We start from the raw sequence: 23,713 nt of genomic DNA on the forward strand, positions 1-23,713 counted from the left end.
GGCATGTCGGAATCACTGGTGTGGAAGGTGGCATCGACGAAGCAGATGCAGGGGAGATGGAGAAACTGGGAGAATGTATAGAGTCCTGACAGGAGTCGGAGTGAGAGGAAGTGTAGTCCACGTAGCTGTGGGAGTCAGTGGGCTTGTAGTGAATGTTGGTCAATAACCTATCCCCAGAGATGGAAACGGAGAAGTCGAGGAAGAAACATAGAAACATAGAAGATAGGAGCAGAAGTAGGCCATTCGGCCCCTCGAGCCTGCTCCGCCATTCAATGAGATCATGGCTGATCATCCAAACTCAGTACCCTGTCCCTGCCTTCTCCCAATATCCCTTGATCCCTTTAGCCTTAAGAAATATATCTAACACCTTCTTCAATATATTTAATGAATTGGCCTCTACTGCCTTCTGTGGTAGTGAATTCCACAGGTTCACCACTCTGTGGGTGAAGAAATTCCTCCTCAGCTCTGTCCTAAATGGCTTCCCCCTTATCCTTAGACTGTGACAATTGGTTCTGCATTCCCCCGCCATCGGGAACATCCTTCCTGCATCTAGTCTGTCTAGTCCTGTTAGAATTTTATAAGTTTCAATGAGATCCACTGTCATTCTTCGCTGCACTCCCTCCATGGCAAGAACATCCTTCCTCAGATAAGGCGACCAAAACTGCACACAATAGTCAAGGTGTGGACTCACCAATGCCCTGTACAACTGCAGCAATACATCCTTGTTCCTGTACTCAAACCCTCTCGCTACGAAGGCCAACATACCATTTGACTTCTCAACCACCTCCTGCACCTGCATGCTTACCTTCAGCGACTGGTGCACAAGGACGCCCAGCTCTCGTTGCACTTCCACTTCTCCCAAACTATTGCCGTTCAGACATTAATCTGCCTTGCTGTTTTTGCCACCGAAGTGGATAACCTCGCATTTATCCACATTATACTGCATCTGCCATGCATCTGCCCAATCACCAAATCTGACCAAAACATGCTGGAGTTTCTCGGCACCCTCCTCACAGCACACACACCCACCCAGCTTTGTGTCGTCTGCAAACTTGGAGATATTACATCTAGTTTCCTCGTCTAGATCATTAATATATATTGTGAATGGCTGGGGTCCTAGGACCGATCCCTGCAGTACCCCAGTTGTCACAACCTGCCACTCAGAAAAAAAACCGTTTATCCAACTCTTTGCTTCCTGTCTGCCAACCAGTCATCTATCCACGTCAGTACCTTGCCCCCAATCCCATGTGCCTTAACATTATATGCTAATCTCTTATGCGGGGCCTTATCAAAAGCCTTCTGAAAGTCCAAATACACCACATCCACTGGTTCTCCCTTATCTATTCTACCAGTTACATCCTCATAAAATTCCAGTAGATTCGTCAGGCACGATTTACCTTTTGTAAATCCATGTTGACTTTGCCCGATCTTGTCACTGTTTTCCAAGTGCTCTACTATTACATTTTTTATAATGGACTCTAGCATTTTCCCTACTACTGATGTCAGGCTTACCGGTCTATAATTCCCCGTTTTCTCTCTACCACCTTTTTTGAACAGTGGGGGAACATTAGCTACCCTCCAATCCATGGGAACTGTTCCAGAGTCTATAGAATTTTGGATGATGACCAGCATTGTATCTACTATTTCTAGGGCCACTTCCTTAAGTACCCTAGGATGTAGATGATCAGGCCCTGGGCATTTATTGGCCTTCAATCGCATCAATTTCCCTAACACCATTTCCCTACAAATACCGATTTCATTCAGTTCCTCCTTCTCATTAGAACCTATGTTCGCCGACATCTCTTGGAGGTTATTTTTGTCCTCCTTTCTGAAAACAGAACCAATGTATGTATTTAATTGATCTGCCATTTCTGTGTTCCCCATTAAAAAATCCCCTGATTCTGATGGCAAGGGACCTATGTTTGACTTCACCAATCTTTTTCTCTTCACATATCTATAAAAGCTTTTACAGTCAGTTTTTATGTTCACTGAAGCTTACTCTCATACTCTATTTCCCCCTCTTGATTAATCCCTTTTTCCTCCTTTGCTGAACCCTAAACTGCTCCCAATCCTCAGGTTTACTGCTTTTTCTGGCCAATTTGTATGTCCTCTCCTTGGATCTTATGCTATCCCTAATTTCCCTTGTTACCCACTGTTGAGTCACCTTTTTTGTTTTATTGTTATGCCAAACAGGGATGAACAAATTCTGTAGTTCATCCGTGCGATCTTTGAATGTTTGCCATTGCCTATCCACCCAATCAATCCTACCCAGCTCGCAACTCATATCATTGTAGTTTCATTTATTTAAATTCAGGACACTAGTCTCTGAGTCAACTACTTCACTCTCCATCTTAATGAAGAATTCTATCACATTTTGATCGCTCCTCCCCAAGGGGCCTAGCGCAACAAGATTGCTAATTAATCCTTTCTCATGACATAGTACGCAGTCTAAGATGCCCTTGTCTCTAGTTGGTTCCTCGGCATATTGGTCCAGGAAAGCATCCCGTATACGCTCCAGGAATTTCTCCTCCACAGTATTGTTACTTATTTCGTTAGCCCAATCTATATGTAGATTAAAGTCTCCCATGATAACTGCTGTGCCCTTATTGCACGCTTCTCTAATTTCCCATTTAATGCCATCCCCAACGTTTGCATTACTGTTTGGGGGACTGTCTACCACTCCCACTAACGTTTTCTGCTCCTTGGTATTTCTCAGTTCTACCCATACAGATTCCACATCATCAGAGCTAATATCCTTCCTTACAATTGTGTTAATGCCCTCTTACCAGCAATGCTACCCCACCTCCTTTTCATTTTTGCCTGTCTTTCCTGAATATTGAATATGCCTGGATGTTGCATTCCCTGTCTTGGACACCCTGGAGCCATGTTTTCGTAATCCCTATCATATCATATCCATTTACCTCTATTTGCGCAGCTAATTCATCCACATTATTACGAATGCTCCTCGCATTAAGAGACAAAGCCTTCAGGCTTGTTTTTTAAACACTCTTAGACCTTTTAGAATTATTATTTACTGTGGCCATGTTTGGTTTAAACCCTTGATTTCTCTGACTGCCACCTTTGCTTGTCTCCTTCCTGTCTTTTGCTTCTATCATTGTTCCCCTTTCATCTGCCTCCCTGCTCACGTTCCCAACCCCCTGCCATTTTAGTTTAAACCTTCCCCTAGAGCACTAGCAAACAATCCCCCTAGGACATCAGTCCCGGTCCTGCCCAGGTGCAAACCATCCAGTTTGTACTAGTCCCACCTCCCCCAGAGCCGGTTGCAATGTCCCAGGAATTTGAATCCCTCCCCCTTGCGCCATTCCTCTAGCCATGTATTAATCTATTTCTACACTGACTAGCACGTGGCACCGGTAGCAATCCTGAGATTACTACCTTTGAGGCCCTATTTTTGAAATTTACCTCCTAACTCCCTATATTCAGCTTTTAGGACCTCATCCCGTTTTTTAGCTATATCGTTGGTACCTATATGCACCATTACAACTGGCTGTTCACCTTCCCCTTCCAAAATGGGAAGGGAAGAGTCAGAGATGGACCATGTGAAGGTGAGAGAAGCGTGGAAATTGGAGGCAAAGTGAATGGAATTGTGTAGCTCAGGGCGAGAGCAGGAAACGGCACCGATACATTCATCAATGTACCGGAAAAAGAGGTGAGGAAGGGAACCCGAGTGGGACTGGAACAAAGCGTGTTCCACATATCCCACAAAAATGCAGGCATAGCTAGGACCCATGAGGGTACCCATAGCAACACCTTTGATTTGGAGGAAATGAGTGGAGTCAAAAGAGAAGTTGTTCAATGTGAGAACAAGTTCAGCCTGTCAGAGTAGGGTGGTGGTGGATGGGGAATGGTCGGGACTCTGTTCAAGGAAGAAGCGGAATGCCATCAGGCCATCTTGGTGGGGGATGGAAATGTAGAGGGATTGTACGTCCATGGTGAAAAGGAGGTGGTTGGGGCCAGGAAACTGCAAAATGTTAAAGTGGCGGAGAGCATCAGAAGTGTCGCGGATGTAGGTGGGAAGAGACTGGACAAGTGGAGAAAAGATAGAGTCGAGATAGGAAGAGATAAGTTCCGTGGGGCAAGAACAGGCTGAAACAATGGGTCTAGCAGGGCAGTCCTGTTTGTGGATCTTGGGAAGGAGGTAGAAGCGGGCTGTGCAGGGATGGGGAACTATGAGGTTGGTGGCCGCTGGGGGAAGATCTCGAGAGTAGATGAGGTCAGTGACGGTCTTGGAAAAGATGGATTTGTGTTCGGTAGTGGGGTCATGGTTCAGGTGGAGGTGGGATGAGGTGTCGGATAGTTGGCATTCAGCTTCCGCTAGGTAGAGGTCAGTTGGCCAAACAACAACAGCACCACCCTTGTCAGTAGGTTTAATGGCATGTCAGAGTTGGTTTAGAGAATGGAGTGCTGCAATTTCAGTGGGATGTAGGTTGGAGTTAGTGAGGGGAGCAGTGAAATGGAGACAGCCAATGTCATGGCAGCAGAACCTTTTTCCTCAACCGAGGATTCCCCTCTACCATGGTTGACATGGCCCTCGACCGTGTCCATTCTATCTCCCGCACTTCTGCCCTCACCCCTGCCCCTCCCTCCCGGAACCACGATAGGCTTCCCTTGTCCTCTCCTTTTACCCCACCAGCCTCCACATTCAATGAATCAACCTCCGCCATTTCTGCCACCTCCAACGTGATCCCACCACCAAATGCATCTTCCCCTCCCCTCCCCTTTCAGCATTCCATAGGGACAGCTCCCTCCGAGACACTCTAGTCCACTCCTCTATAACCGCCCGCACCCATTCCCCTTCGCTCGACACCATCCTGTGCATGCGCAGGAGATGCAACACCTGCCCTTATAGCTCCCCCCTTCCCACTGTCCAGGGCCCCAAACAGCCCTTCCAGCTGAAACAATGATTTACTTGTACTTCTTGCAATCTAGTATACTGTATTTGCTGCTCACGATGTGGTCTCTTCTACATTGGGGAGACCAAACGCACATTCAGTGACCGCTTTGTGGAACACCTCCGTTCTGTCCATAAAGGTGACCCCGAGCTTCCTGTCGCCTGTCATTTTAATTCACCGCTCCATTCCCACTCAGACCTCACTGTACTCGGGCACTTGTATTGTTCCACGGAAGCTCAGCATAAGCTCGAGGAACAGCACCTCATCTTCTGATTAGGCACTTTACAGCCTTCCAGACTCAATATCGAGTTCAACAATTTCAGATCATAACCTCGGCTCCCATTACATTTTAACTTATATTTTATCCACATCTTTGTTTTGGCCCTCCCCCCTTTTTCTCTCTCCCACATGGCAGCTGCCTCCCATTCTGCCAGCGCATTTCACACCTAATCTAGAGCCGTCTTTTGTCTCCAGTAGTCCTATCACCATCTCGTCTCGTTTTCAATACCTCTTAATGTCTCTTCACTTCTCTTTTGCTCTCTCCCAGCCTGGCCTTTTAATGTGTTTCATTTCCTGGGCTTTTTCAGTCTTGACAAAGGGTTTCGGCCTGACACGTTGACTCTATTTCTCTCTCCATGGATGTTGCCTGGCCTGCTGAGTTTTTCCAGCATTTTCTGTTGTTATTTTTGAAATTACTTTAAAACTTGTATGGAAACTTGGTTTAGAACCCACTTAGAGTAATGTATAGTATACTGGTCTAAAAAAGGATACACAAGCACTGCAGAAAGAGCAAAAAACGAGTTCCAAAAATGATACCAGAACACAAAGTTTAGAACTATCAAATAAGACTGAATAGGCTGCGGCTCTTTTCTCTAGAAAAGAGAAGGCTGAAGGGTGTCCTCAAAGAGGTCTTTAAAATTATGAAGGGAATAGGTAGGTGGACATAGAGAAGATGTTTCCAATTGTGGGGAGTCCAGAACAAGGTTACCTGTATATAAAATAGCCGCTTGTCCAACAGGGAATTCAGGAGAAACCTCTTTACCCAGAGAGTGGTTAGAATGTGGAACTTGCTACCACATAGAGTAGTTGAGGCGAATAGCGTAGATGCTTTTAGTTGAAGCTAGATATGTACATGAGGGAGAATGAACAAAAGGATATGGAGATAGAGTTAGATGAAGTACGGAGTGAGGAGGCACGTGCGGAGCAAAGATATCGCACAGACCATTTGGGTCAAATGGCCGGTTTCTGTGCTGTAGATTCTGTGTAAAACCTCCCGAGTAAAGCCTCGCATATAACCCTGCAGAAATGAGCAGATAGAAAGCTCCCTTACCTGAACACACCACCCTCACATTTTACATAGATACATAGAAGATAGGAGCAGGAGTAGGCCATTCGGCCCTTCGTGCCTGCTCCGCCATTCGATGAGATCATGGCTGATCCTTTAATTCAGTATCCCGTCCCCGCCTTCTCTCCGTAACCCTTAACCCCTTTTGCCCGTAGAAATATATCTAATTCCCTCTTAAATATATTTAATGAGCTGGCGTACACTGCCCTCTGTGGCAATGAGTTCCACAGGTTCACCACTCTCTGAGTGAAGAAATTCCCCCTCATCTCTGTCCTAAATGGTTTAGCCCTTATCCTTAAATTATGTCCTCTAGTTCTGTTCTCACCCGCCAAGGGAAACATTCCTTCTGCATCCAGTCTGTCTAGACCTGTCAGAATTTTATACACTTCTATGAGGTCCCCTCTCAATCTTCTAAACTCCAGTGTGTACATCCCTAAACTACATAGTCTCTCCTCATAGGTCATTCCCGCCATTCCTGGTATCAGCCTGGTGAATCGCCGCTGCACCCCCTCCATGGCAAGAACATCCTTCCTCAGATGAGGCGACCAAAACTGTACACAGTACTCGAGGTGTGGTCTCACCAGTGCCCTGTACAGCTGCAGCAAGGTATCCCTGTTCCTGTATTCTAACCCTTTTGCTATGAAGGCCAGCATACCGTTTGCCTTCTTGACCGCCTGTTGCACCTGCATGCTCGCCTTCAGTGACTGGTGTACAAGAACACCCAGGTCTCTCTGTACTTCCCCCTCTCCCAATCTATTGCCATTTAAATAATAATTTGCCCTCCCGTTCCTGCACCCAAGGTGGATAACTTCGCACTTGTCCACATTATAGTGCATCTGCCATTTATCCGCCCAATCGCCCAGTCTGTCCAAATCGCTCTGGAGCTTCCTGGTCTCTTCCTCTGAGCCCACCCCCCCTCCTAGTTTAGTGTCGTCTGCAAATTTGGAAATGCTGCATCCGACTCCCTGATCCAGGTCATTAATGTAAATTGTGAACAGCTGGGGGCCCAGGACAGATCCCTGTGGTACCCCACTTGTTACTGCCTGCCATTCAGAAAATGAGCCGTTTATTCCAACTCTCTGTTTTCTATCTGACAGCCAGTTCCCTATCCACGCCAAAACTTTCCCCTTTATCCCATGAGCCTCAATTTTCCATGCTAATCTTTTATGTGGGACCTTATCGAAGGCCTTTTGGAAGTCCAGGTACACCACATCTACTGGCTCTCCCCCATCTATTCTACCAGTTACTCCCTCAAAAAATTCCAATAGATTAGTCAAGCACGATTTACCCTTTGTAAATCCATGTTGACTCTGTCCTATCCTGTCCCCATTTGCTAAGTGCTCCGCTATTTCATCCTTAATGATGGACTCCAGCATTTTGCCCACAACTGATGTAAGGCTTACAGGTCTGTAATTACCTGCTTTTTCCCTACCCCCTCTTCTTTATGACTCCAGTCGTGTTTACCCCACGGCGCTGAGGGACATTCCCACAGAAACGATTCGTTTCCCGAACAGTGCAGTTCATCCAACCAAACTGGGCCTGAACTTTGCCCACAAGCAGCAGGAAGTTCCACATCCACCGCATTTCCGCAACCCAGCTGTTTGCAAACCACGTTAGCGTCGGCCAGGTCCCAGGAATCATCACAAACTGAGCCCCAGGTCCCATTGTAATAAACCTCCACTCGCCCAGCACATGGGCTTGCACCGCCGGACAGCCTTAACTGCACGTGTTCTGTTAGAGAACAATACAGGAGGATTATACTTCAAATATACATTTATCTCATCACTCAATCCAAACATTGCTGCTCCTCCAGCTAAAAAAATGGTGCTTTATATGTGTCTGTGACAGGTACATGATATTATATCCCGCAACATCTGTCTGCACTTACATATTACATAGAATTATACAGAATGTACAGCACAGAGTCAGGCCATTCGGCCCAAAGGGTCCAACCCGGTATTCATGCTCCACACTAACCTCCTCCCACCCCACTTCCCCTAATCCTTTCAGGATAACATTCTATTCATTTCTCCATCGTTCGATTTATTGCCTCCAGTTCTCCCGTTTGGTTTGGAATGCTGTGCACATAGATGTACAGCCAATATAATTTGTTTTTATTAATTGTGCTACTCACTTTATTTTTAACAATCAATTTATAATTCTGTTCTATAAGTGTATCTGTTCCCTAACCGTTAATCTTACCCGTATTGGTTACCTTGGTCTGACATTCACTCACACCTCCTCTTTCTTTTATCTTCAGGCTTATGTTAATTTCACCAGATTCCTCCCCCCGTAATACTAGCTTATAGACTTATCCACAGCTTTATTTATCACTTCCGCTGCACACTGCATACTGCAGAATGCAACGTACGTACAGCATAATGGAACTTACACCATTTCAGGCCCAGAATGTCTGTCTACATTCACATGCTGTGTAATAACACTAAGACCAGTCCATGCCAAAACATCCTTCCATACTTATACACAACATAATGGAACTTAGACCAGTGAATCTCCAGCACATCTGTCTGCACTTTTATGCTGCACAATGGAACTGATTTGCAAACTCGGCCGCATTTGACCGCCGAGCTGAGCTTCCAATCCCACGTGCTCTCCGTCACAAAGACCGCCGACTTCCACCTCTGTATCATCACTCACCTCCGTCCCTGCCTCGGCCCATCTGCTGCTGAAACGCCGTCCTCCCATCCTGCACCCTCCATAACCTTCAGCTCACCCGAAAACTTCTGATATCCTGACCCGCACCAAGTCACACTCACCATCATCCCTGTGCTCACTGCTCTGCATTGGCTTCCTGTCCGGCAAAGACTCCAGTTTTAAATTACCATCCTCAGGTTCAAATATCACTATAACCGCCTCCAGCCCTAATCATTTCGGGAACTCTACTTTTCTGCAAATGTGGCCTCTTGTGCATCATTCACTTCCTCCCTCCACAATTGGCGGCCGTGAATTTCTCCGTCTTGGTCCCAAGATCAGGAATTCCCTCCCTAAACCTTCCGCCTCTCCTGGTTTAAGACCAGCTCTTGATCTTACCCAAATGGCCAGGCTTTTAGTCGCCTGTTCTAATACCTTCATCTCTCTTCCTGTGAAGCACCTTACGACGGTTGTCTTTCGTTTAAGGCGCTATATAAATGCAAGTTCTCGTTTTTTTCCAGTTCTGCCCGTGTCCTCTCGCTTTTCGCTCATCCCCTGAGTTAAATAACTGGTGTAGAGACATCGAGGAACAAGTGACCAATTTACCACTTTTCTCAGCAGATTAGCTATTCCCTTTGATGGTTCTGTAAAATTGAACCATTTGTTCACCTGAACACAGGACCCCTACGCCGATGCTGTCATTGAGAGATGGATTCAATGTGAATGAGCTGCAGTTCCGGAGCTGAGGCTCGTTTCCTTCACACTGGACATCATTCACCCACACGGGCCCTTCACTCTCTCCGTACTTTGAAGAGTTATAAGCGGCTATCGCAGAGCCGCAGCCCAGCTGTCTGCAGACCACGTTGGCATCATTTAGGTCCCAGAGGTTGTCCCGCACTCTCCCCCAGCTGCCGTTGTAGTAAATCTCCACTCGGCCGTCACAGCGGCTTCCCCCATTAGTCAGTCTCGGCGGCCAACCTTCATCTACAAACAGAAACACATTGCGAGCAACGGTTAAACTGAGCCAAAATATTCCATAATTTACTAACTCTCACCCGGACAGTTATTGTTAATTTTAATGATTATATTTCTGTAATAATTACCCACAAGGTTTGTAGGCAGATCCTCTCCGCCAATTCCTTTTCTCAGTGAATTGATTTTAGAGAGATGCCGAGCAGCTTCCGGAGGCTAATCTGGGGAAAGGGGCTAAAAACTAACTGGGGGCGGGCGGCCCAGGCCGGCTATTGATACGAGCTGTGATCAAAGGCAGGAGCACGGGCACAAAATAGCTTCTGGCTGCTCACAGTTCAGCTAATGTGGAGAGAAACAAACAGAAGTGTAATTGATAGAGCGCTTCCCAGGACGGCCCAAAGCTCTTCACAGCCACTGAAGTACTTCTGATTTGTTGTCACTGCGACAGCGGCGGGACAGGCCGGAGGGGCTGAAGGGCCTCCTCCTGTCCACATGTTGCGATGTTTTAAGTGTGAAACGCGAGAGCTGATTTGCGCTCAGTCAGTCCCCACAAACAGCAATGAGATAACGAACCAGATAATCTGTTATAAGGTGGGGCTGGTTGATGGATAAATGTGTTCCAGGACACCGGGATAACTGTGATGTGCGTAAAGTTCGTGAATAATCAGAGAGACAGAGCAGTTTATGGATATTAAAACTCATCTCGCACTATTTATCTGGCAAGAAATTAACAGAATGTTCTGTGAAAATGCAGCTGATCTATGCGGAGAATTCTATGTTGATTCATATTTGAACCGCTAACATTGATAACGGTCCCAACACTGCTGCAGTGTTTCCGTGCTATAGCAGTGGTCCCGGGGGCTTTTTGCCGTTTCAACAGCTGTTGGTGGCGAACGCTGGGTGTTGCTCTGTATTTACAAAGATTTACACCGTAACACGAGATATGTATTTATTAAACGTGCACTGGATTGAAAGCCTTCGATTCATTGCTAATATACTTCAGTCCAATCGACCGACACACACACCTCAGACTCGCTTAGTGTCAGAGGAAGAAGGTGATCTTGATCAGTAAAACGAGTGAATCAGTGACTTACAGAAATAGTGCCACTGGTGTGAGACTCTGCTCGACAGGAGAACAGTTAGTGTATTTCAGTTCAATACACTGAGTGGACTCACCCGAGCAGATGACACTGGTGTCATTTCCATGTGAGCAGCTAAACTGATCCCAGGATGAAACCGGACAATCCCACAATCGGGACTCGTTCCCCCGGCACCTGTAGTTCTCCTTCCACACTGGGCCGGTTCCCTCCCCAAATTGAGCTGCTCCCGGGGTTGCGGTGACTGCCCCGCACTGAAGGTGCTCACAGACCACGCTGGCATCTTCGAAACCGAAATAAACATCACACAGAGTCCCCCACTGGTCTCCGTGTAGCACTTCCACCCGGCCGGAGCACCTGTTCTCCCCACCGACCAATCGTGGTCCATGGTTCCCTGTTTTGGAAACAAATACAGATTCAAATAGAATGTAAATCACCTTTAGTATATATAAGGGGCAAAATAGAAAATGGGGGAAGCTTATCCACCACTATCGCACTTCCGTAATTTATCAAATAGTTATTTCTTTGTCGCAATCAAAGTTACTGCAAGACCCCAAGAAGTTGTGTGATAACTCAAAGTTGACAGCTCTTCCTGAAAAACTAATGGAATGTTGGCCGTTATCTCAACGGGCTTGGAATATAAAAGTGAGGAAGTGATGTTTCAGTTGTACCGAGTCTTGGTCAGACACAAACTGGGGCACTGCTCTCAGTTTTGGGCACCGCATTTCAGAAAAGATATATTGGCCTTGGAGGTGTTGCAGCGCAGATTCAGCAGAATGACAACAGTGCTTAAAGTGATGGAGGGACTGGATGTTTAAGGTGGTGGATGGGCAGGCAATCAAGTGGACGGCTTTCATCTGGATAGTGTCGGAATTCTTGAGTATTGTTGCAGCTGCACCCAACTAGAGAGGATTCTATCAACTCCTGACCTGAGCCTTGCCGGTGGTGGAGAGGCTTTGGGGAGTCAGAAGGTGGGCCACTCGCTGCAGAATACCCAGCATCTGACCTGCCGTATTAGACACGGCATTTATGTGGCTGATCATGTAGGGTTTCTAGTGAAAGGCCACACAGAGGATATTGATGGTGGGGGATCGGCGATGGTAAAGCCAATTAATATCAAGAGGAGGTGGTCAGAGTTTGTCATGTTGGAGATGGTCATTGCCTGACCCTTGTGTGGCAGGAATGTTACTCGTGAACTATCAGCCCAAGTCTGGATGATGTCCACGTCTTGGTGCAAGTGGCCATGGCTTGCTTCATTATCTAAGGAATTGCGAATGGAGCTGAACACTCTGCAATCATCAGCAAACAGCACCACTTCTGACGTTATGTTGGAGGGAAGGCAACTTATGAAGCAGCTGACGATAGTTGGGACAAAGACTGAAATTGGGAAGAAACTTTTCACATAAAGAGTAGTGGAAATCTGGAATTTCTCCACCTGCTCCCTAAAGGAAAGCCTTTGCATGCTGTGTTCAATCGAAATGTTCAACACTGTGATAGATTCTTGTTTGTTAAGGGTAGCAAGGAATATGGCTCAAAGGAAGATAAATAGAGTTGAGATACATATCAGTCATGATCTAATAGAATGACCGAACAGGCTAGAGGTAGGGAATCACCTATTTATGATCATATGGATTTGTTTCCCATCATATCAGCTGTGGGGAGTAAAGAGAATTGATTCCATAATATAACTGCCCAATCTTCTCCCTCTGGCCTGATTGTACTGACCAGTGCGGGAGTACAGCCGCCCCCTGATACCCTACTGTTCAGTAAGTGTGACTCTGGACAGGGTGGGTCGAAATGCTATTGCCATGTGGTACAATTAATGGGGCCTGGTGTTCACATCAAAGTATCTAATTAGGTCAATGCGCGTTTATGAAGTCAATGTCCGACTTTTGGGGACAATGGTCAATTATCTAGGTCAGTGAACAGTTAATGAGATAAGTGATCAGTGTCTTGTTACTACGATTGATGCTAATTAAAGTGACTGCACCACTGAGAAGTTCAGTGCGGGTCTCCTAAGTCAGTGTACCGGTAAAGTTGACGGTGCACGGCTGGTGACATCATTGCGCTGTTAATCAAGTGAATGTCGGGCTAATGACCGCAGTGCAGGCACCATCACACAGGAGCATCAGCAATGGAAATGGTGCCCGGGGTTTAGGACAGTGCCGGTTTAATGACGTCAGCGGATGGGTAAGGAGCGCAGTGAAGGGACCAGAAAGTCCGTGTTTGGGCAACGAGGACAATCGACCGCCCATAACATCAGTGCACGACAAATCAAGTCAGAATCAAGGGATGGTTAACAAAAAAGGAACCAAACTAATGACGTCAATGCACAGTTCATCAAGTCAGCTTATTTTTAGCAAGGGTTCTGAGTTGTTACTTAAGTTAACCTGTAGTTAATAAAGTCTGTAATTTGTTAATGAGTCAAAGTACATTGAACGATGTTCTCGGTCAATGATGTCAGCGTGTGATTAATGATGATAACCCGTAGTGAATGAGGCGGTGTCCTATTAATGAACCTACCGTGATGGTCTATGAGGTGTGCACAAGTTTAATGAGACAGTGCGCGACTAGCGAGTTGTTAGACACCGATTGTGACATCAACTGTCTAAGAGAAAAATACGTTCAGTGCAGGCGGTAAATAAACTAGCAACAAATCTGCTTACTTCAGAAGAAACCTTTAAGTTTAGAAACTTTCTATTGACAAATTATTGCGGATATTTTGACGTGTTCGGCCAGACCTATAACAATAATAGTAAACTGTAAGGACTAGTTTATATATGATATTGTTAGAGAGAAACACAGGAATGTCACCTTCCTCAGTTTTCCCAATATTAAGGAGGAAGTTGTCTGTTGTTCAGTAAGTCTGTACTCACCGGAGCAGATCACACTGGCATCGTTCCTGTGGGTGCACTGGTGGTGATTTACTGGAGAAAGAGGGCAGCCAACCAGACTTGTCTCGCTGCCTGTACATTCAAAGACATCACTCCGTAGAAGTCCAGTGCCCTCTCCAAAATAAGCCCCTCTTGGCACGGACACCGCGGCTCCACACTGAAGCTGAGCACAGGCCACATTGGCGTCATTCAAATCCCAGTGAAGGTCGCACACTGTTCCCCAGGTTTCACCGTACTGGACCTCCAGTCTGCCCGAGCATGGGGAGTCTCCGGATACTAGTCTAGGAAATCTGTGATCTGAATAATCATAATAATCACAATACTCACGATATTCACCATAAAATATTTACAAATGAATACACATCTGATTAATGACAGATCTGACACTATTGGTTCTCAGATTGGTTCCATTCTGGTCCAATACCGATGATGCTGTTTTTCCTCTAACGCTATTGGTTATAATGTGACTGTCTGGCTTTTTATAATATTGCTTTATTTGTTGGTACCTTACCCAGTGGCCGTCACTCTGATGTTACAAACACGCACTGTATCAGCAGAGAGAACGCGGCAAAGTATCGATAGAGAGAGAAGAGTAAATCGAAGTCAAGCAATCTCTGTCCTCCCTGCACCCACTTTGGGTTCGCTCCTCTGCGGGCCGCATCCATGTTCTCCTTCAGAAAGCAGAGGCCGAGATGGGCCGGCAGAGGGCGCCCTCGCTTTCACCCTGTAACTGAAGGACACCGAGGGGAGAATTTCCCGACCACCCCGCCTCCCTCCAGGCACACACTGCCTTTACACAACACACGATGCATCCGTTTGATGATGACGGTTGGAGCCGGTAGAGCGCATTAACCCAGAATGACCCTAAAGACGGCTTTTCGCATCTGCCTTTTCAATGATTCTATTTTCCTCAATCAATCTACACCAGATTCCAGACCAGTCCTCCATCGCTCTCTGTGAGAAGAATATCCGGACACCAGTCCTAAGTCTGTCTTTCTCTCCCTTCAGTATTTCACACCTTGTTGTATTGACATGTTCAAATTAAAGTTTTCTTTTCTCAGATTCACCATTTCGCCCCATTTACTGCCTCCAGCAGATCACTTCCCGCTACAAGGCCCATTATTCAGCACAGCGGTTTGTAGAGATCTGACTCCAGTTTTGGCTCTACACCACTTCCAGGGTTTAATTGTCCCTGCGTACCTGGTTACCGGAACTATACACGGTGCACAAGGCGAGTCCTGGACAGAGCACTGTCTAGTTTAACTCTGAGCTCTTGTGCCTCGTGACCGGATGTATACACACAGCACAAGGCGTGACTGGATGGAGCTGTGTTCGGTTTAATCCAGACACCCTGATTGGCCCTGCACTCTTTTGCTTACATAGTTGAGCATTCGGTTTGTTTGCTGATTGCTGTTGTTCGCTGATTGGGCATCAGAGGATCAAGGCCAAGAACTACGCTCGATCAAAAACAGATAGAGCCGTGAATTTCTAAATGGTGAAAAGGTAGAAACATTGAAGGCTCAAAGAAATTGAGGGGTACGTGTACACAGATCAATAAACTGCAGTGGTCAGTTACATAAACATAATAAAAAATGCTAATGGAATGTTAGCCTTTATATCTAGAGGGCTAAAATTTAAATGGGAGGAGGTTTACCTACAGCTATACAGCGCCCTGGTTACCCCACACCTGGAGAGCTGGGTACAGTTGTGGGCACCGCACCACAGAACGAAGATATTGGCCTTGGAAGGAGTGCAGCGCAAATTCACCAGAACACTGCCAGTGCTCCAAGGGTTAAATTATGAGGAGGGATGACATGAACCAGGCTTGTATTAACTGAAGCTTAGAAGGTTAAGGGGAAATTTAAATGGTGTTTATAGAATTTTGAAAGGAACTGGTAGGACAGATAGAGAGAAACTTCTTCCACTGGCGGGAAGTCTGGGACCAGGGGACAGAACCTTTAAATCAGAGCCAGGCCATTCAATAGAGTTCAGGAACAATTCTTCACATTAAGGTTGGTAAAAGTGTGGAACTCCTTCCCACAAAAAGCAGTAGATGCAAGCTCAATTAATAATATTACATCGCCATATAGGGACCGGTCTCTAACATCAGATTTAAAGTTTTACAGTGAAATTCCCATAACCACTTATTCATTTAATCAAACACTTCAGCAAATGTCCTCACAAGACGACGACTACAGTGACCATGATTGATGAAAAACACGGGCCGGAGTGCAGATTTCCAGCCATGTTCTCTCTCTTCCCCACTCGCTCTCCCCTCGGTTCCTGTTTAACTGAGACAGAGAGTGCCGATGTGAAGGGAGCCGCAGTGATCCCGATCCTCCCTCATCGACCTCCTCCACTAACAGCGAGTAACCGTTCAGCACATACACCGAATTACCTGGATTAAGTTCGGGGAACGTAGATCCACAGTCAGCACAGCTCTCAGTAAACAGGATCTCTTAACTCCGACCAACACTTATACTATCGGATCCAGGCCGTTCCCTTTGATAACCGGGTCCCAGACCGCTCCCTTTGATAACCGGACCCAGACCACTCCCTTTGATAACCGGACCCAGACCGCTCCCTTTGATAACCGGACCCAGACCGCTCCCTTTCATAACCGGACCCAGACCGCTCCCTTTCATAACCGGACCCAGACCGCTCCCTTTCATAACCGGACCCAGACCGCTCCCTTTCATAACCGGGACCCAGACCGCTCCCTTTGAGAACCGCGACCCAGACTGCTCCCTTTGATAACCGGGTCCCAGACAGATTGTGTTAATCCTGGGAAATCCGCATTTTTATTTTCTCTTACTGAAATGAACTAAATCAATGATTATATTATGCATTCTAGTTTAAAGATTTCATAGTGTTATTGCTTCATTTATAACCATACTTGTAAACCGTGATTATAACTATACTTGTAAACCCTGATGTAATATGCCATGGGTAGACCTGATTAGATTTTAAAATGGAATAAACCGAGGCGCTGGGCCTCCATTGATTAACTTTTTTAAAGTGCCTCTCAGCAAACATAATAATAAGAACAGACAGCGTGTCTGTGGGAACACAACTAGCAAGGTCCTGTGTGGCTGCCACTTTGTGGAATGTTCTGGTATCTGCAGTGAATTAAAAACATAGGCAAACAGCAAGGACACCACATCTCAGCCTATGGAGACATGTTCCGTTTGTGTTGCCAGAACTACCCCAGACATGAGTCTTGATGGTCAAAAACAGATGATGTCAGGGTGTTACGGGATGAGGGCCTGACGGGGGCGGGCGGGATCATTAGGTTCGGGGCATCCCTGTAATTGCACAGGGGCTTTCAGGTGTAAGTCAGTGATTGGGTTAACTGCTCCCCAGAGGCGTTGCTGGGATGAAGTATAAGAAGGGGGTTTCTCAAACACATAGATTGTAGAGACAGTCAGCGAAGAGCTTGGGAACATCCTCTAGACCAGCCGAGGAGGGATTCGGGTTGTTGGAGGACCCACACGCGTCACACCAAGCGGCCGGGCGAGCCTCGAGGCCAGGGCCGATTGGAGTTGAACCCTGGATATCGCGTCTTCTACCCAGGGCATAACGGGAAATATAAATCTTGATTGCACCTTGTTTAACTACCGCTCAGCTGCTGTAATGTATCAAATCTCACTTAAACTGAGCAAAATATAATTACTCTCACCAATACGGGTCAGGTCGAATCTTTTGGAACTTGAGAGTGAAAGGGTTAATTGGCAACGACCCAGAACCTCTACATGCTCCCTTTGATAACCGGGTCACAGACCGTTCCCTTTGATCAGCGGGACCCAGACCACTCCGTTTGAGAATGGCTACCATCTCTGTACAGGGATTGTTCCCCCAATAACAACAGCTGCCCCCAAATATTCCATCTTGCTTTAGTGATGATGAAATGTCATCGACCTGAAACGTTAATTCTGTCTTTCCACAGATGCTCCCTGGCCAGCTGAGTGCTTCCAGCATTATCGGATTTTAGTTCAGATTTCCAGCAGCTGGAGTATTTTGCTTTTGTTTTAGAGTGAAATTTCGGGAATTTGGTGTAAATAAACACTTTGAGTTTGGGTAGTAGCAGAATGGATAGTAAACAACACAATAAGTCATTTTTCTTGGAAGGTAAATGCCTAAATTGGGTAGAGCAGCAATGGGATCTAGAGGTACAGATACACAAATCATTAAAAGTAGTGACGCAAGTTAATAAAGCCATAGAAAAAGCAAACAAAGCCCTGGGGTTTGTTTCTAGAGGGACAGAATTGAAAGGGAGAATAGTTATGTTTGACTTGTATAGAACTTTGGTTGAACCATACTTAGATTAACATAGAAACATAGAAGATAGGAACCCCTCGAGCCTGCTCCGCCATTCAATGCGATCATGGCTGATCATCCAAATTCTGTACCCGGTCCCTGCTTTCTCCCCATATCCCTTGATCCCTTTAGCCTTGAGAAATATATCCAAATCCTTCTTGAATATATTTAATGAATTGGCCTCTACTGCCTTCTGTGGTAGAGAATTCCACAGGTTCACCACTCTCTGGGTGAAGAAATTCCTCCTAATTTCTGTCCTAAATGGCTTACCCCTTATCCTTAGACTGTGAACCCTGGTTCTGGACTCCCCGACCATCGGGAACATCCTTCCAGCATCTAGTCTGTCTAGTCCTGTTAGAATTTTATAAGTTTCGATGAGATCCCCACTCATTCTTCGAAACTCCAGCGAGTACAAGCCCAATCGATCCAATCTCTCCTCATACGTCATTCCTGCCATCCCAAGTATCAGCCTGGTGAATTTTCGCTGGACTCCTTCCATGGCAAGAACATCCTTCCTCAGCTAAGGCGACCAAAACTGCACCCAATACTCAAGATGTGGTCTCACCAAGGCCTTGTACAACTGCAGCAAGACATCCTTATTGCTGTACTCAAACCCTTTCGCTACGAAGGCCAACATAGCATTTGCCTTCTTAACCGCCTGCTGCACCTGCATGCGCACCTTCAGCGACTGGTGCACAAGGACACCCAGGTCTCGTTGCACTTCCCCTTCTCCCAATCTATTGCCATTCAGATAATAATCTCTCTTCCTGTTTTTGCGACCAAAATGGATAACCTCACATTAATCCACGTTATATTGCACCTTCCATGCTTCTGCCCAATCACCCAACCTGTCCAAATCATCCTAGAGTTTCTCAGCATCCTCCTCACAGTACACACGCCCACCCAGCTTTGTGTCGTCTGCAAACTGGGAGATATTACATCTAGTTCCCTTGTCTAGACCATTAATATATATTGTGAATAGCTGGGGTCCAAGGACCGATCCCTGTGGTACCCCACTCGTCACTGCCTGCCACTCGGAAAAAGACCTGTTTATTCCAACTCTTTGCTTTCTGTCTGCCAACCAGTTCTCTATCCAAGTCAGTACCTTGCCCCCCAATCCCATGTGCCTTAACTTTACACACTAACCACTTATGCTGGACCTTATATAAAGCCTTCTGAAAGTCCAAATACACCACATCCACTGGTTCTCCCTTATCTATTTTACCAGTTACATCCTCAAAAATTTCCAGTGGATTAGTCAAGCATGATTTACCCTTTGGAAATGTATGTTGACTTTGTCCGATCCTGTGCACAGTTCGGGTTTCCAATTTATAAAATGGATAAAGAGGCACTGAGAAAATAAAGATTTACAACGATGATTCTGGAACTGAGAGGCAATACCTATCAGGAAAGATTGAACAAGCTAGAAAAAAGACAGCTGAGGGGGTGACTTAATTGTGGTATTTAAGAAAATGACAGCATTTGATAGGGTAGAATAGAAAAGGTTTCCACTTGTGGGGTGAGCAAAACTCGGAGCCATAAATATAAGCGGGTCACAAATGAACTACTCTCTGGGTAAATTTGTTTCCCCTGAACTTCCTATTGGAGTCATTTGTCTAAGATTCTGTCCTTTTTATCTTCTCAATATTTATCAAAACTCGAAATGAATGGGAATGTACAGGCAGCTGTGGGATCTTACTGTGTAGTTCCTCCCGTGCTGCCCACAGTAACCGCGGACCCATTGCCCAGGCTCCCCGAGGCTGAGAAACCTCCCTCCCCAGTCTCAGATTCACAGTCTGTGGAAAATATCAGATCGCACAACAAGCGATGAGCGCAGGCGCAGAGCCGGGCTCACGGCGCATGCCCGGTAGCGGCTGTTGGGTTGAGAATGGAGAGTTGGATTGAGATTGTGACATTTCCAGCCGGTCAGCTCATTCACTGCGGCTTTGGGGCAAATCTCAATGGAAACTTGTTCTGTCTGCATTGTTAATGTGCCGAGTGTCAGCTATTTACTGCTCCCGGTGGGGGTGTTTATTGTATAAAATAACAGTAATATTATAATAACACAAACATTAATCCTAATGTTAATAATATAACATTAATAATAACCGGGGAATACTGCAATTATAATCTCTCGCTTTCCGGGGACGGACACCCGCTGATTATTTTACTTCCGCTTTATTCCGGAAACAATCAGAGGCGGCGGGAGATGAGAGGCAGAAGAAAGATTTTTACCTGCGCAGATGACGCCGGCATCATCGGAGTGTGACCCGGAATAGTGATCCCATGGAGGTGAATCACACTCCCGCAGAGCGGCCTCGGTCCCGCCGCACCGAACATTATACGTCACAATGGGTCCGGACCCTTCCCCAAAGTGAGCCCAGCACGGTGCTGACAGCGCGGCCCCGCAGCCCAGCTCCCGGCACACAACAGCGGCGTCCGGCAGGTCCCAGAGATCATCATCCACAGTCCCCCACTGTCCCCTGTAGTGAATCTCCAGTCTCCCAGCGCACGGACTGCCCCCATTCACCAGTCTCAGCTTCACCGTCTCTGTAAAATATCAGAAATAACATCAAGCGGTTAGAGTGTATTAAACCCGCAGTCTACCAGCGCACGGACCGCCCCCATTCACCAGGCCAGAGGGACCATGTGAGGAATCAATGGGAACATCAGACTGTGTCCAGACCCCGAATAAAACCCGGAGTAAGTAAATATTAAACATGGCAAAAGGGAGAGGGAAATATTAATAAACGGTGTGAACGAGCAGGGAACCGGGAGTCAGCAGGAAGTTCCCAGCACCAGAGCGGCACCCACGGGGCCGGGTGGCGATTGGCTCAGAATATATTCCAGCCTCCAGAGGTCGGGAGATGGGCGTGGCTGCAATGGTCAGCTGTCCATCATGGTCAGTACCGATTGGCCGAACGTAGTGAGAGCACAGCCCCAGTCAGGATTGGAAGAAATTCCCCCCAATCCCCGGAGACAGTAGAGGAAGAGGCGGGGCTGGATGGTCATGTGATCCTAATGTCAGCACTGATTGGTGAGGTGGAAAGTGAGAGCTGCTGTGGGACCAGCAGCAGTGTCAGTGGAGCCGGCCCTTCACACTCTGCCCTTCAGGGACCCCGTTTATTGTCGCTCTGCATGAAGGCAGCAGCCGCCTCTCGCCTGGGATTAAAGATCTTTAGTAACAGTCCGCGGGAAACACTCTTCCTGTCCGAGGGACACACGAGGAGCTGGTTAATCGGTGATCAAAAAGACCCTGAGGTTGTCACCCAGCCTTAATATTCAATGGGATGGATCAGAGCAGAGAGATTCCAGATAACGTGAAAATAAAAGGCGATTACCTGACGGGTGAGCTTGACTGTTCCCGGGTCTGCCTGAAATAAGACATTAAGAATTAGAGTTCTCTGGGGCAAGAAATGGATAAAACTGTCAGAAAGAAAAGTCACAAATACAAAGAACTGTGCGGTAAAATTTCCCATCAATTTGCGAAAGAACTGATACCGGGGTCTGTGATTTCATCTGTTCTTCATTCCTTATAAAACCGCAAATACAATCTATGCAGCAACCTGACATTTGTAAAGTGCCTACAGTTTATCGAGAATGATTTTCACACAAACACACACTGACCCCTGGGTGCACTCTCTCCTTGTGATGACGGTGCTCGGGCCCCATTTATTACCAGTGTGTAGGTGCCCAGAGATGGCGGTGGTGATGGACCTGCTTCTCCCGAATGCTTCTCCTCAACGTTGTGCGGTCTTGGGCCAGGGATTCCCAGGTGTCGGTGGGATTGTTGCACTTTTTCAAGGAGACTTTGCGCGTGTCCTTGAAGTGTTTCCTCTGCCCACCTGAGGCTCTCTTGCCGTGTTGGAGCTCCGAGTAGAGCGCTTGCTTTGGGAGTCTCGTATTTTGCATGCGGACGTCCTGGCTCGTCGATCGGATCTGATAGAGCGTGGACAAAGTTTCGATGCTTGGCATGATGGCCTGAGCGAGAATACTGACGTTGGTGCCTTTATCCTGCCAATGGATTTGCAGGATGTTGCAGAGGCAGCATTCGTGGTAATTCTCCAGTGCTTTTAGGTGCCTTCTGTACATGGTCCATGTCTCTGAAGCATACAGGAGGGCGGGTATCACTACTGCTCTTTTGACTGTCAGATTGGTGCTGGGTTTGAGGTCCTGGTCTTCAAACACTCACTTCCTCAGGCGACCGAAGGCTGCACTGGCGGTGTTGGACTTTGTCATCGATGTCTACCCTTGTTGACAGTAGGCTCCCGAGGTACGGAAAGTGGCCCGTGTTGTCCAAGGCGTCGTCATGGATTTTGATAATCGGGGAGCAGTATTGTGTGGCGGGTGCAGGTTGATAGAGGACCTTTGCCTTACTGATGTTTAGGGTAAGGCCCATGCTCACGTACGCTTCAGTGAAGGTGTTTACGATGGTTTGGAGTTCGACCTCAGAGTGTGCGCAGAAGCAAGCATTGTCTGCATAATGTAATTCGATGAGAGAGGATGGGACGACCTTGGACCTGGACTGGAGGTGATAGAGGTTGAACAGTTCCTGTTTGTTCTGTAGATTAGCTCCACTCCAGCGAGGAGCTTACTGAGGATGAGATGGAGCATTGCAGCAAGGAAGATTGAGAAGAGCGTTGCTGTGATAACACAACCTTGCTTGACCATGGTCCATACGTGAATTGGGTTTGTGGTGGATCCATTGGTCTGGAACACGGATGGCATATTGTCGTGAAGCAGCCGAATTTGAGGGCTCTCTCACAGTGATATTAGACAGCGAGGTAAAGGATTCCCATGCAAAGTTCATGATGGAACATAAATATGATTGAAATTATGTTACAGATAATCTTATTGTGTGATGCGTTTCATCCCTTTTATTTTAAACCAATGTTTTCCACGTGGAAATTTCAAAGTTTCAATAAAGTTGTAATTGGAAGTTTCTGCTACTCATTTTATTTCTAAATTCGCCAAACAAAACAAAATGAGCCGTTTGTCAGGCGGGTTCCCACCTCCTATCTCCGTGCTGGGTGTTCCTCATTAAGTTCCTGCTGAGCGAATTCTCTTGTAAACTGTCCTCGCCGATTGGTCCATCATTTTACCCGTTAATGATGTTCGGTTAATGGTCCTCTCGTTTACTGGTTAATTTGCTGCTTTTTGAAATGCAGCCAGTTTGTTAACCTGCTCCCAACCCCCCTGATGATATTGTGTCCCACAGATCTCCAGGTCTCTTTCTATTCTCCCGGTTATATATTACAGACAACGTGACACCGATTCCTGTCCTCAGCTGCGTTTGTCAAGAATTCTTGAATGAGAGCAGTTTCCAAACAGAATCTCTCTGGTCTCGTTTTGGCCCGGGCTCTGTAATGTTGACAGAGCGTTACAAACTTCCACTCCAGGAGAGCCTCTGCAGTCCTTCCCAACACTCTGCTGTCCTGCAAATTCATCTTTTATTGTTAACCATTGACAGACTAGTGGGAAAATTCTTTCAGTATTTACTCAAAAACGTTAAAAACTCAACGC

General features: G+C 46.6%; 1 protein-coding gene across 1 annotated transcript in view; it reads right to left on the minus strand.

Moving 5' to 3' along the window:
• The window catches only part of LOC147083913 (scavenger receptor cysteine-rich domain-containing protein DMBT1-like), an 82,191-nt gene that overhangs the window by 46,601 nt on the left and 11,877 nt on the right, over positions 1-23,713 (minus strand). Inside the window, exons 4-10 of the mRNA XM_085980052.1 lie at positions 21,532-21,564; positions 20,426-20,740; positions 13,856-14,170; positions 11,059-11,373; positions 9,580-9,894; positions 7,696-7,989; positions 6,244-6,264 (exon numbers count right to left, since the gene is read on the minus strand). Coding sequence (XP_085836178.1) covers positions 6,244-6,264; positions 7,696-7,989; positions 9,580-9,894; positions 11,059-11,373; positions 13,856-14,170; positions 20,426-20,740; positions 21,532-21,564 — 1,608 coding nt within the window. The remainder of the gene's footprint in view (positions 1-6,243; positions 6,265-7,695; positions 7,990-9,579; positions 9,895-11,058; positions 11,374-13,855; positions 14,171-20,425; positions 20,741-21,531; positions 21,565-23,713) is intronic.

This window comes from Somniosus microcephalus, unplaced genomic scaffold (genome assembly GCF_052327205.1).
Source record: "Somniosus microcephalus isolate GS21.2 unplaced genomic scaffold, FLI_Smic_1.0 scaffold19, whole genome shotgun sequence".
Taxonomy (NCBI): domain Eukaryota; kingdom Metazoa; phylum Chordata; class Chondrichthyes; order Squaliformes; family Somniosidae; genus Somniosus; species Somniosus microcephalus.